This window comes from Sardina pilchardus, chromosome 13 (genome assembly GCF_963854185.1).
Source record: "Sardina pilchardus chromosome 13, fSarPil1.1, whole genome shotgun sequence".
Lineage (NCBI taxonomy): Eukaryota > Metazoa > Chordata > Actinopteri > Clupeiformes > Clupeidae > Sardina > Sardina pilchardus.
The window spans coordinates 11810725-11825151 of NC_085006.1; the positions used below are offsets into that span (position 1 = coordinate 11810725).

Consider the following 14427-nt stretch of genomic DNA (forward strand, 5'->3'; position numbering starts at 1 on the left):
TTCTTCCCTTCCTCTCCAGTTGTGTAACCCTGTCAAGAATTCTTTACCAGCATTTGCTGTCTTGGAATTTCCAGACCCTAGGCCCAGAGATAGGAGGGAGAGGTGTGTGAGTCTGAAATCAAGGAGGCTCTGTTCTCTCTCTCCTCTCAACAGCCTGTCTAAAAAGTAACCTAAATCTTAAAAAGATAGAGGCGGGAATTCAGATGATGATTGTAAGTTGAGTCTGTCTGTCATACGGGGATTGGAATTTAAACTATCCACAACTAATGTTTTTACGACTTTTTAAACAAACTCTATTCATAAACTATTGCTATGATTCATGAAAACATTTGTATGTTGTATGAAAACAATATCCAGTGGCTTTTGTTTCTTGGTTACAGGCTGACCAGAGAAAGGGCATTATTTTATAACTGTCTAAAGGTGCCTGCAGGGCACCATTCTTTCATGATACTACAGCATCATGGAAATATCCTGCTTCTTTAAATAACTCCTCTTTATGTTTTTCCCTGTGCGCAAAAAAAAAGTGAAGCTTTACAAACCCTGACCCCAAAGACGTGTAAGTAGTAGAGATATCAAAGACCGTGAGGCCAGTAACTCTTCTCCATTTCCCGGGGATTCATTTGATAGTTAAATGATCCTCTGGTCTGTCAAGAGGGTTGTTAGGTATCATTCACAGCCGAAACTGCCTGCCATGTCACATCCACCTCCGTCAGAGGGATCATTTGACAGTGAAATCACCAGCTTGTGCTGCCGGGCAGCACAAACAACCAAACTAACAGATTAGGCTTTGTTAGGATATCCTAAAACTTTGACTACACTATGTGTAACAGGCGTTGACTGTCTCTGGTGTAGAGTGTGGATTTAACCACATGAGGATAGTTGAAACACCTGCTTATAAACTCATATACTGTAGTTTATACTGTAGCAGTGCCAAGCAAAGGGGGTTTAGTGTTTGCTGCTCTTTGTGTATTGGGATAACGGAGTGTGGTAGATTGGGCTGTGAGTGCAAAGCAGATGTCTATTATGAGTTTGGAAGCTATCTGCATTTTCACTTCTCCACTTGCCCATGAGATAAAACAAGACGAGACATTTTTAATCTTCGAGATTAAAATACACCAGGTTTATTTTATTTATTTTTGCTGGAGACACTCAGACCTAATAGAATGACCTCAAATGAGGGATTTAGGTCTGAGTGACCTGAATCAACTAAGGCCTTGAAATTTCACTTTCAGCTACAGTACCATTATTCCTTCATTAGTTAGTGGGTACTACTTTACGCTTTCCGAATCAACTAGGCCAATTTGTTAAATATACTGAGAGTGAAACTGACTACCTTCAATGCCAGAAATAACTCTTGCCCTTGTGTTGCGTGAGCTGAGTTAAACCTACATGGTAGGCTATGCAAGCCACTGACTGATACAAATGTACTTTTTCTCTGAACAAGAACGTTTTCTTCAGCCCACATATTCTAGTAGATCAGTTAGGGCGGTTCCTCTGTGAGTGTGTCTTGAGACCAGAGCAGGAAATCATGGTTCCTGTGGGACACTGGTACGAGCCCTAAATGTGTAAACAAAACAGGTTTCCTTCGAGCTGGACGGCAGTCGTTTTCGTAACACCCAGTGGAGTACATCTGCTTATGATCAAAAAGTATCTCCCCACCCTGAGAAGAATGCAATGCATGTAAATCACTGTGAATTCTGCAATGTAGTGGTACTGTGATTCATTCAGGCTGATCAGTCAGTGAAAGATTAGTCAATGCAATGCACATTTTTAGCCGAAGCCGGGTTTTCATTTCATTTTACAATTGAATGCTACGTTTTCTGTTGCAGTACAATAATTTATGTGTGGGATAGGTTTTGTATTCTTGTCCCTTCTGTCTCTTCAGAATCTTATTTAAAAGGTTTGCATTATAAATCAGATTTTCTTCTTAGCCTGCTACAGCACAAAAAGTATGAACACTGCTGTAGTATTAGGTTTTATTCCAAACTGTGTCCTGCTGATTCTGTCCAGTCTTCAAGATAAACTCTTGTCTTCTCAAGCTGGGCAGTATAACAGAATGTTTTATCTCTATGTTGACATGTTACACTACTGTTCCAAACAGGAAGTGACTGCATAGCTTAATCAAACTCTGATTAGGTGGCATGGAATCGAAATATTTGGTCTTCCTTCACCTAAAGGGTCATCCAATCTATTGACATTTGAGCACTAGGGGGTGCTATGTGCTAAAACACTTTCCATGTACATTGCGGCCAAAAAAAAAGGTCACACACTCTTTTTCCACAAGCTTCTGCCATGTCACAATATTTATTCCCATCCACCGTTGCATTAATTTTTCACCGAGATCTTGTACTGATGACAGGAGATTCGGACCACTGCACAAAGTCTACTGCTCATCCCAAAGATTCTCAATGGGGTTAAGGTCTGGACTCTGATTCTGGTGATGATCCATGCTGCCTGAACCTCTTCACAATTTGATCTTGATTAATCCTGGCATTGTCATCTTGGAATATGGCCGTGCCATCAGGGAAGAAAAAATCAATTGAATGACCTATTCAGTAGCCTATATTGAGGCTGACCTAATTCTTTGAGCACATAACGTTGCTGAACCTAGACCTGACCAATTGCAACCACCCTGGCATTGCCCCCACAGGGAGGCTCTTATCTATTTGGTAGTTAAATCCAGATGCATGGTGACCTTTTTTTGGCCAGGCAGAGTATCTAACATGGCCTTTATGCTGGGGTCCATCACACCTTATTACCATGTTCAGTTGCAGACTTCTGTCACTATCACGCTCAACAGACAGGTTTACAGTAAGAGACCCTTTGTACCCAGGGCAACTTTTCAGCGCCACACAAAAGGGGAAGCGAAATGGACTTTTCCGAACCTGTCTCTCTCTGCCTCTACCATAAAATCACTGTGACACAATCTGGACTGAGGTCATAACATATTATTTTGTTCTTAAAGTATATTATTTTTCTTCTCTGTTGAGCGATTCTATTATGTTTACATTCTTGTTTAATATATTCAACAACAATCTAGGTTATTGCACTGTTCCAATCCCTGCACTGTTCACTTTTGCACTACCACATTGCACATACTCACGTTATCATGGTCGTGTCACGTTATCAGGTCAGTCTATACCAGACCTTTGTAATCACTCATGCTCTTTACTCCTTACTTTTTAGGTTTCTGTGAGTGATTTTTATGTGAAATTGTATGTAGCCTAGTGGTGAGTTTTGGTTGTAGGCTACGTCTTGTTACTGAATGCTTAAAATGTCCCTCAGGATGAATAAAGTATCAATCTATCAATCAATCAATCAATCTATCTATCTATCTATCTATCTATCTATCTATCTATCTATCTATCTATCTATCTATCTATCTATCTATCTATCTATCTATCTATCTATCTATCTATCTATCTATCTATCTATCTATCTATTACTGTAAAGGATGTTTCAAATAGCCTACTTATAGTGCCAGTAGCCTGTATTTCTGTTTCACAGTCATTGTTTGGTGTAACACAGATGGTTTAGACCAACATATCTAAATGGTGATAATTATAGCTTGTGTACCTTTACAATAATGGCTGCAAACTTATTTTGATCATCACCAGACTCATAATCTGATGGTCTGATAGTGCACTCTGTTGCTCCACAGCAAACATGAATGTCAGTTTTCAGCGAATTGCGTATTGGTTGAATACCCTGCACATTGAAAAATAAAGACTTTGACAGAGTGGAATACTTAAAAAAAAAAAAAAAAACTGATGAGACAAATGAAGGCAGAGGATGCCTGGCCTTGGTTATTGTTTATTTTGAGTCATAGGCTATAGCCTACGTGTTCTGCTTCTTTTTCATATAATTGCCGTGAAATGTACAAGTATTTTACTGCGTGGGGAACCGAGTATCACACATGATGAACAGGCTATAGCCTATAGACCTCTGAAGTTCGCCTACAAAAAGGATCCAAAGCTGCCATCTTTGCCCATATAAGGAGATCCGGGAGTTAATTGAAGCTAACTGCCTATGGCAAGTTGCATTGTAAGTTAGCTCTGGGGTAGCAAAGATCAAAGTGTGCCGTCTTCACCTACCGAAGATCACAGTATCCACTAGACGGCAGTGGACAAAACTGTGTAGCGAAAAGCGTCTGTATTTCCAATGTCATCATCCCCGCGAGAGTTTAACAGGTGCGATAATTGAAAATCCCCATGTTATTTTCCCATAGAAAAAATCTCAAGATACCGGATCTCCTTATTTGGGCAAAGATGGTAGCTTTTTTGTAGGCGAACTTCAGAGGTCTATTGGCTGTCCAATTGATAACTCCGGCTTCCTCTCAAGTGATTGAAAATAGATTAGGCTACACAGCGCCACCCCGTGGTTATGATTTTTAATAACTGCAGATAATGTCGAGACAACTGTTCATTAAAACATTATTAGTTTAAGTCTGCATTATGGCCCTTCGTTTTGAAAACCTTGTCGAAATTCTGATTCTATTTAATAAATCTCATCGAAAGGGACACTTTGGTTACCAATGTCCTCGATTTCCATTAAAATGGTGCTTTTCTTGACGCTGAGTAGGCTAAGAAAGACGTTTGGCCTACATGTTGATCCGCTATTTTCATTCAGTGCGATGCGTCCTTTGAAGGTCTCCACGCTAGACGTGCAGATGGGGCTCGCATTTACAAGTCTATCACTGAACTTGCTACAGTCACGTGACGTCCTGATTAAACGATATTGTGCAGCTTTCTCAGTCCAGCTGCGTTTGGCAAGCCTGCTGTTACGCTGTCAGTTGCAACATTTTACTCATAACCTAGAATTGTGACCGCATGCTGTCGAGGAGTAAATTCCAGAAAGATGAAACCTCGAGGAATATATGCCATTCTTCTCTTATTTTCCTTGCATTTTATACCAGGTAATAGGCCTATGCCAACTGTCTCTTAACTGCTGCACGAATTTGCTAGCCTAAAATGATGCAGTTTGTTATGGTTTTATAGAGTTTGCAATTTTGTTCTTTGTGCAATAACAATATTAAGCTAAACAATTCTAAAACAAGTGTCAATAATAAAGTGTCACTTTGTATATTGCACGCACGTTATGCTTTGAGCACAACATGTTTTAACCAAATTGCAGTAAAACTCCCAGTTACTTGGTATCACCTTAACATGCCATGTGGAAGTACATATTTCATTCAATGCTGTTATAGCGTAGGTTCACACAGAAATGATAAGTCTAGACACATTTACTGTAGTTGCTCTCACTGTTTTCCCGGGCACGTTCAGACGTTTTAAGTATTTGCTGGACAGGGCTGATTATTCTACAGTAATCCTGCTGCCTTTCTGGACTGTTGAGGGCTTTACTGAGACGGCAGAGCTCTGTCAACATCTGGCCTGCCCCAATCCTCCTATCCTCAAAGAGTAGCCTACAAACGGATGCTAGTTGTTGACGTTAGAATGATCAGTTTTCACATGCGGTTCGTATATTAATTCATTAGATGACAGGTGTAAGTTTTAAGATTTGTGAATGATGTTATTATTGCATCCTTGCAGGGAATTGGACATGATGGAATTGTCACATGCACCAACCTTGAATTTAATGATATTTAGAATAACCATATGTTTAATAAAAGTTTTTGCAGGCCTACATTAGTTTTATGGTAGATGTTAAATGAATATATTCATGTGATCAGAGAGACCCAAAGTAAGGCTATATCTACTTGCTAGTAATGGCAGCTTACTTTATCTCTTGTTTGCTATAGCCTCTAATGGTTGGTAATCTAGCATAGACCATTCTGCTGGGGCCATCTGGCACATTAACATGCTTTCTATGTCAGAACAAGGTACGGGTATTTCTGATGAAAAAACAAACAAACAAACAACGCTTTGATGGAAAAAATGCTTGCCGTACCTCCATAATCGTAATATTTCTTCAGGAATGGAATCTTCTTACTTTTCAGGATGTTGTGTTTTCATAGACTTAGTTGTTCTTAGTTGTGTGATTTCTTACTGTGCTTCTCTGTCTCTCACTGTTGTGGTATCATAGCCTGTCGGAGTGCCCATGCAAGTTATGCTCAGAAGCTTTTGAAGGATTTATTCAGTAACTATTCGAATGCTTTGCGGCCAGTGGAAGACACAGGAGACATCCTGAATGTCACCCTTCAAATCACACTGTCACAGATCATCGATATGGTAACACTGTAATCATTATTGTGATAGTAATGTCATCAGGTCCAAGGCTTCAGATGATCAGGACCGAGTCAATGCATGCAACACACTGCATTTAATTAAACTTATTTCATAAATGAATACGGTAGTTGTAATCCCCCCAACAGGCATATGCAACAAAATGAAAAATGCATTATTTAATACATGATGCAGAATGTAATCCTTTTCAAAACAATGCCATTTGTCCCGATACATTTTATTTCACATTTTAAATCCCTTCTTTTTCAGGATGAACGTAACCAGATTCTCACAGCGTATCTATGGATACGACAGGTGTGGGTAGATGCGCACCTAAGGTGGAATAAAGATGATTATGATGGACTCGATACCATCCGTATACCTAGTAGTTATGTATGGAGACCTGATATAGTCCTATATAACAAGTAGGTAAGAATGGTATTGATTTTGTCAGTTTGTCAACATATTCCTCCTTAATACTGGCAGAGAATGTCTAATAAGGGGAGAACTCTTGGGAAATTTCTGATTTCTGGTTGCAGTTCCTTCTCAAGTTCGATGTGAGGGTGCTCGTAGGCGAGTGCAGAATGAATGAATGAGGTCTACCCGTGCTGTATCTCTCAAAATCCACTTTTCTCAGGATATAGTTTTTTGTCTATTTAATTAATTTGAATGTTGCATTGGAAAAGGGAGGCAAAGAAAGCCCAGATTACTGTTTAATACACTATATTGCCAAAAGTATTGGGTCACTTGCCTCGACTCGCATATGAACTTAAGTGATATCCCATCCTTAATCCATAGGGTTTAATATGATGTTGGTCCATCCTTTGCAGCTACAACAGCTTCAACTCTTCTGGGAAGGCTTTCCACAAGGTTTAGGATTGGACCATAGATATATAGAACCCTATGGGAATTGACCATGTGTGACCTCACAAATGCACTTCCGGAACTAAGAATGGATGGATTAAGAATGGAATGTCAGTTACAGTACATGTAAATTCATATGCGAGTCAAGGCAGGTGACCCAATATTTTTGGCAATATAAGGTATTTTAAAGTCATTTGTTCGTAAAAGCCTTTTAAAAGTGCCAATGGTATCATTCATTACCAGAATGCTAGCATGTTGTGGGCAACAACGACCCAACCTGTAAGAAATTGAAAGGACGTACAGTATACATGTATACTCGTTCAATACATTTTTGACCTATAATCCAAATGGAATTTGCAGAAACTACAATAAAATCTGCAATTTCAATCAGACGAAAGAGACAATTTTAGCCATCTAGCTCCATAGACCCCCAATTCATTTTGGACTCGTCCACAATCATAACCAGTGGAACCAAATTAGGTACAATGGGGCTTAATAGGGAGTGAACAGGCTCTCCGTAGACGGACTCTGATACTGGTGAAGGTACTGTACCAGTGGGTTTACTGGTACACCGTATCTATTCTTTTATCAAAGACTATATGGCTCTTTTTCAAGAGATTAACAGTGAAAACATGATTAACTGGTGAAAACATGAAAAAGCAGGTCTAAAGCCAAAACATTACATCAGTATCATGCCGTACTGTACAGAAAGGGTTTTCACTTCTTGGTTTGTGATGCATTGCTGGTAACTCTCTTTAAGGAATCCCTGTATCCCATCCCTTTCTTTCTGTAATGCAGTGCGGACCAACATTTTACAGGCTCAATGGACACTAATGTGGTGATTCGACATGATGGTCAGATCATGTGGGATTCCCCTGCAATCACCAAGAGCTCCTGCAAAGTGGATGTATCCTTCTTCCCCTTTGATGCGCAGCAATGCCGCTTAACCTACGGCTCCTGGACATACAATGGCAATCATCTGGATTTGCTGAATGCAATGGAAACAGCTGACTTGGCCGACTTGGTAGATAATGTCGAATGGGAGGTGCTCGGTATGCCTGCGAAAAAGAGTGTAGTTCTGTATGGGTGCTGTGCAGACCCTTATCCAGATGTTACCTATACTTTGAAACTCAAACGCCGGGCGTCTTTCTACGTGTTCAACTTGCTCATCCCGTGTGTGATGATCTCGTTCCTGGCACCGTTGGGCTTTTACCTACCTGCTGATTCAGGGGAGAAGGTATCTCTGGGTGTAACGGTGATGCTGGCCCTCACCGTCTTCCAGCTTCTGGTTGCCGAGATCATGCCACCATCTGAAAACGTGCCTCTCATCGGTAACTTTCATTTAATACTAGGAAAGCATAATTGATGGGTGTTAGGTGTTACAATGTTTATGCTGCCATAAATACTGTAGGCCTACATATACTGTATATTTTGCAGTTCAAAATGTCAGATTATTTTAAATCCATCTCTGATTCTTTTTGTGTGCATTTCTATAGGGAAATACTACATAGCCACAATGACCATGATAACAGCATCCACTGCCTTGACCATCTTCATAATGAACATTCACCACTGTGGCCCGGAGGCGAAGCCAGTCCCCAGGTGGGCCAAGAAGTTCATCCTGCAGTACTTGGCCCGCATCTGCTTCGTGTTCGAGGTGGGTGAGAACTGCATGATGCCCCAGTCTGAGATACTGGAACCGCCGCTGGACAAGAGCGCCGCTGACTGCAGGATGAACGGTCAGGCGGGCAGAGAGAGCGTCGTGAGGGTGGAGAGGCCACAGGACGAGATGTCCCAGAAGATCCTGGAGCAGGACGAGGACGGCGACCAGGTCCTGAGCCCCTCTGGCTCCATAGGGAGGAATCCCACCAACCGCTTCACGGCGTGGAGGAACGGAGTCTTCATGAGCATGGACTGTGGCGACAGCGTTGAGGGGACCCCAAGGCGAGCGCGGTGCAACGAGCCGGCATGCGAGAGAGGCGAAGGGAAGGAGGCGCAGCTCAAGAGCAAGTGCGCATGTGAGCAGCAGGAACTGCAGAGGAACATTGAGTACATGGCCAACTGCTACCGAGACCAGAGGGCTACCCAGAGGCGGACCGGTGAGTGGAAGAAAGTCGCCAAAGTGCTGGACCGCTTCTTCATGTGGATCTTCTTCATCATGGTTTTTCTGATGAGTCTGTTAATAATGGGCAAGGCCATCTAAAAACAAAGATTACTAACACTGACGAAACACTGAAAGGCAGATACACCTTTGGCCCAACATACTGTATCAAATCGTATTTTGTAAATTGTAAAAAGTTGTTAAGAAGATCTATTGTTTTGTAGTTGAAAATGTATATATTCCAGGGATCTCTTCTTTCACCTCAATATTACCCACCAGATCACAATTTCAGATGACACTTTTTTAAATGACAGTGTAGTGAGACAGTAATAATATGCTTATTGCTTATAGTAGATTTGTAGCTACTTGTCGATGTGCATTAGTTCCCTTTCATTATTGCTCTTTACCTATGGCTTGATTTATACAGCAAATCGTATTCCAGTTTTTGCTCTTTTGAGATTTTTGACTGTACAGTATGCTCGTACCTGCGTGGGCCATGGTGGTGCTGCGGTTAGTGCACTTAACATGCAGTCGGCCCAGATTTGACTCCTGAATGCCATGAAGCTCTGTAATTGCTTTGACTTTTTAACTTTATTTACCTATAAAGGTAGGATATACCTATCTGATACCTGGACTCACATGGTATCCAAACTGCCGCCCAGAGCTTTCAATGGCTATGATTAGTCATATAAGTAACTAAAAAAAGCTCCAAGTGAAAGGGGACAGAATTTACCATTCGTTGTAAGTGTATTAGAAGTGTTTGTTAGATTGATACTTAACGCTGTGACTTATTAATTTTCATTAAATTAACTTATGCCTAACAATGGACTCTGTCTTCTCCTATTTATCATCATGCCAAGATTATGATCTAGTTGGTATATGTGTATAATTGTTACAACATCTTACAATGTGTTATAATTTAACATATTTAGTTAGTACAATATAGACAAGACTTAACTCTAAAAGCTAACTTAACATAAAGACATGCATTTCCATTCTTATACCCCTGTTGATAGGTCATGGAATCAGCATGTGTTGGCCAAACAACAGTACATGATCATACACATGCGTTGTTTTTGTTTTTATTCCTCTCATGTTATGAGTGACATACAGTACACATTACAAGCTAGATTTCACATGCTAGTTGCATTTAGGGAAGGAAGGATATAGCATCCACCACCAATCCCATCAATGACATGGACAGTCAGAGTGACTGTATCTGCATAACCACTTCTCACTAAGTTGGGATTCAACATCAGAGTTCCAACATACCAGACTATTACTTCTAAATAAATAAGACTTAAGAATAAGAATAAGTCTGTTTAAGTAGAAGATGCACAATACTTCATAATTATCTCAATTAGTGAATGACTCCATAACCTTGGCCTTCTCGTGCCAGTTGAGCCACAGGAATAAACCTGTTGGATTATTTATGATTGTTGCATAGTGAAAGTGTATAGGCCTAGTAAGAGGACTGTTTTCCCCTAGGAACCTTATGTGTGTATTGTTTCCCCAGGCTAAAATGTGCGGACCAATGTCCTGCATGTTCTGCATGTTTAAGTGAAGTCCAGTAAAAGTGCCTAAACCATTTTCCTAGTCTGTGCGTGGTTTCACTAAAAGTTGCACCACTCGGTTACTACAATGATGTTTTGCAGTACATTTACAGTTTAATTTCAAAGAGATATTTGTACAATACTAATGCCTGAAATGGCAAGATGGATTGCATGACAAAGAATTCTTGGAACTGTGCTATTTTCTTAAAATATTTCAAGCACACATGACACTCCTTATGAGAATGTCAATTGCTACAGTGGGCGAACCACTTTTAAAAAGCAAGTGTGTTTATTTTACAATCTCACATAAAGAAGTTGAGGAATGTTCAGAGTATACAGTGATGAAGCTGTGTACGTTATTGTGTATGTCACTGTTACATCATATCCATTATAGCAGAATAATATTTAAATAAAATGATGATTAAAAAAAAAATAACAATTGGAAATGTACAAGACAAAGCCTAGTATTCAAAATCTAAGACCCCAATACTACTCAATGGTCATTTCAAAGGGTGACTGATTCAGTAAATTAAACAGCAGCTTATTTTTTTCAGAGAAGCAGTGATTACTGTATTGTTACACTAGAGGGACCTAGAGAGATTCATCATGTTGATACTGATTAGGCTCTTTGTCTAAGATTCATAAGGACCGAAAGGTTTCATTAAATAGAACATATAAATACACTGATATTCAACAATACAATATTAATGAGGCCAAGGATGTTTAATATATCTAGACATTATTCTTAAGATCTAATTCTAACTGGGTACTATTTTTCTACTAAACACCTGCAATATCTTGTTCCTTATATGTTTAGTTTGTATACCATAAATGATGGGATTTAAACTACCGGGTACAATGTGAAAAAGAATAGCTACAAGTCTTCTTAAGAATGGGTACTCTGGAAACCGATGCATTATGACAATAATGAACCCAGCAAATAGCATTATCAAATACACAACTAAGTGACTGGCACAAGTCTGAATGGCTTTGCTATTGAGTTCTGCATTTTTCTGAGTCCAGCATATGACAGCAATTCTAATATATGTAACAGCAACGCTACCGATTGATGAGGCCAGTAATACAACAGTATAAAACAATCCAAATATATTATTAACAGACACATCTTCACAAGATAACTTGAACAGGGATGCATTGTCACAATAAAAATTTGGAATAACTGATCTACAGCGAGACAATCTGAGACTGAGGCTCACTAGTATACCTACTAGTGCAATTGCAAATGCCCAGGCAGATACAGACAAGGTCCACACTGTCTTAGGTGTCATTATTGCATTGTATTGCAATGGATTGCATATCGCAACATATCTATCAATGGCCATTATGATTAGAATGGTGTGTGAAGCAGAGCCATATGTGTGGGCACCAAATACCTGGAAAACACAGGCATGAAACCCAATTAACCTGTTTCCTGAGATCATGTCAATCAACAGAGGGGGAAGCAAGAATGTGTTACCAAGGATGTCGTTGACTGACAAGTTGCAAAATAGCAAGTACATGGGCTGGTGCAAGCTTCTCTCTACAATGATCATAACAATGATACCGATGTTGCTGATTATCAGTCCGATATAGACAAAGAGTAATGTGAAAAACACAGGATATGTGGACGATTCAGGAATCCCTAATTCTTCCATCAGGAGAAGGTTGCTGCTGGATGAAATGTTTTCCATCATTGTTCTTGTACACCTGTGGAAACAGAATCAAAATCTGAAATTACATATGTTTTCTTCTATTAACAGTGTGTCAATGTTTGTGAGCCTACAGGTTTATGTTATTATAAAACATATAGCTACCTTGAGTACCAATAGACAACGATCCAAAGTTTTTGTCAGATGCTTGTCATGCAGAACTACTTATATTCTAGATTTTCTGCCATGCAAATGGTCTTCTGCGTCAGCAGGGGGGGGAGGTAGCATGAGAAACATGAGTCACGGGCCCTTTCAGGCCATCACCATGTATTTCATGTAAAAGCCAAGCAGGACATTTCATTTCATTCACTGAATTTAACAGGTTTATCTTTTCATTTCAAAGGGTAAACATTTCTTGGTCAGAGAAATTAGCTGGGTTTCCATTCAACTGAATTGCATGTTTTAAACACATTTATGAAAAGGACATATAGAGTGGGCATATGGATGGGCTTCCATCAGATTATGTAATGGACAGAGCAGCCGTTGGTACAAAACACTTTGAGTTTTTAATAAATTTGAGGCGAATAAACCCATTTCCAACAACCTATGCAATTTGCCTCCATGTCTCTCATGCACCAGGCCAAGCCTGTGCCATCCTATGCCTATATCCACACACACACACACACACACACACACACACACACACACACACACACACACACACACAACAAAATGAAAAAAGGCCCTGTAGAGGGCCTCAGCTACCGCACTCTTGATACCCTGTGCCTCTCTCCCACCTCTGCTGCTGTAGAGCTCCAGATGTCTGACCCTTCAGGTCTGAACAGCTGTTTGTCTGATATGGGACCCAAGCAGCAGCAGGCCGTGAGCTGTCAAAGCAGAAACTCTCACACTGGCTTGTAGAAGTTGTGGCTTTGCTTACGAGACCCCTGAGTGTTTGAGGGCTCACTCCACAATGAGTGTGGTGGATGTTTGTGAGAGACCGCGGCGGCCAGCTCAGCAGTTGGGATGTGAGCTTGGAGATATTGGCGGAAGAGGTAGTTCCAGTTGGAAAAAACGGTATCAAACTATTTATCAAATAATGAAGATTTGCAGAAATAGCATCAGGCTATTATTTATACAAAAAAAAAACTTTTAACGAAAAAAAAACCCCAAATAAGTGCAGGCATAAGGCAATACGCCAATCAATGTACTCACAGCAGAACATAGAGCTCTGTCTGACAACAGGAGAACTGCTCTATCTTGCTCTCTTGGGGAACTGAGCTACCCCCCTTAAATCATCCCACCAATTACTCCAAATTAGCCCAGGGTGATCGGCTCAAACTAACCAGATAGCTAACCCCTTCACCTCATATTCATTTTCAGCAAAATACATAGAGCAAACACATATAGAGCAAACACGAATGATCATGGTGCATATTACAATCAAAAAACATATTAATTGCAAGTGCAAATCTTCCTCACAGTGGCGCCTGCAGGCGTACGTCCATACGCACTGTGCGTACCGAGACTACTCATCAAGGAGAGAAAATTAGGTCTTGTGCGTGTAGGCTATTCACATCAAATTGGCCTACCATTCCCAGCTATGCACAGTATCCCATTAGCTGCATGCGGCATGCCATCAGGCTATTTACAATTTTCTATATGAAGTTAGTCAACACGTTATTAAAATTAACTTATTGCAGAGCTGGGCCTACTACATCCACGCGCACATAATTTTGTTTCAGCAGGAGAGATTACGCACGCAGGCGCGCAGCGCAACTAGGCTGTTTTCTTTTACTTGGCTATTATCAGCGCACAATGTGAAGCTAAATCACCAATTCAATAGGCTACTCATCATGGATATCGCAATTTCTTTTAAACAACGAAAAGAGAAAGAATGGAAGATGGAGGCAGACAGGCAGCAAAGAGGAGTTATTCCAGATGGGCAATAACAAGGTAGACAAATTGTGTGCTTGTCGGAACGTTAGACTAGCTAGCATAACTGTTTTTACTGTCTATGTTTAAAACCAGACGTTAACGGTACGCTAGCAGTACTTAGCAGCAACTTAACCGTGTAA

General features: G+C 40.3%; 2 protein-coding genes across 2 annotated transcripts; one reads left to right on the forward strand and one right to left on the reverse strand.

Moving 5' to 3' along the window:
* The first annotated feature begins 5817 nt into the window (after window positions 1-5817).
* chrna10a (cholinergic receptor, nicotinic, alpha 10a) lies at window positions 5818-9301 on the forward strand. Its single transcript, XM_062553124.1, has 5 exons — window positions 5818-5839; window positions 6043-6188; window positions 6453-6607; window positions 7845-8377; window positions 8543-9301. Exons 1-5 carry the CDS (start codon window positions 5818-5820, stop codon window positions 9247-9249), a joined length of 1563 nt encoding a protein of 520 aa, XP_062409108.1. The 3' UTR covers window positions 9250-9301.
* A 2157-nt stretch (window positions 9302-11458) lies between these two features.
* Window positions 11459-12394, reverse strand: LOC134099619 (olfactory receptor 52E4-like). The gene has a single exon (XM_062552558.1). It carries the CDS (start codon window positions 12392-12394, stop codon window positions 11459-11461), a length of 936 nt encoding a protein of 311 aa, XP_062408542.1.
* Between the last annotated feature and the right edge of the window lie 2033 nt (window positions 12395-14427).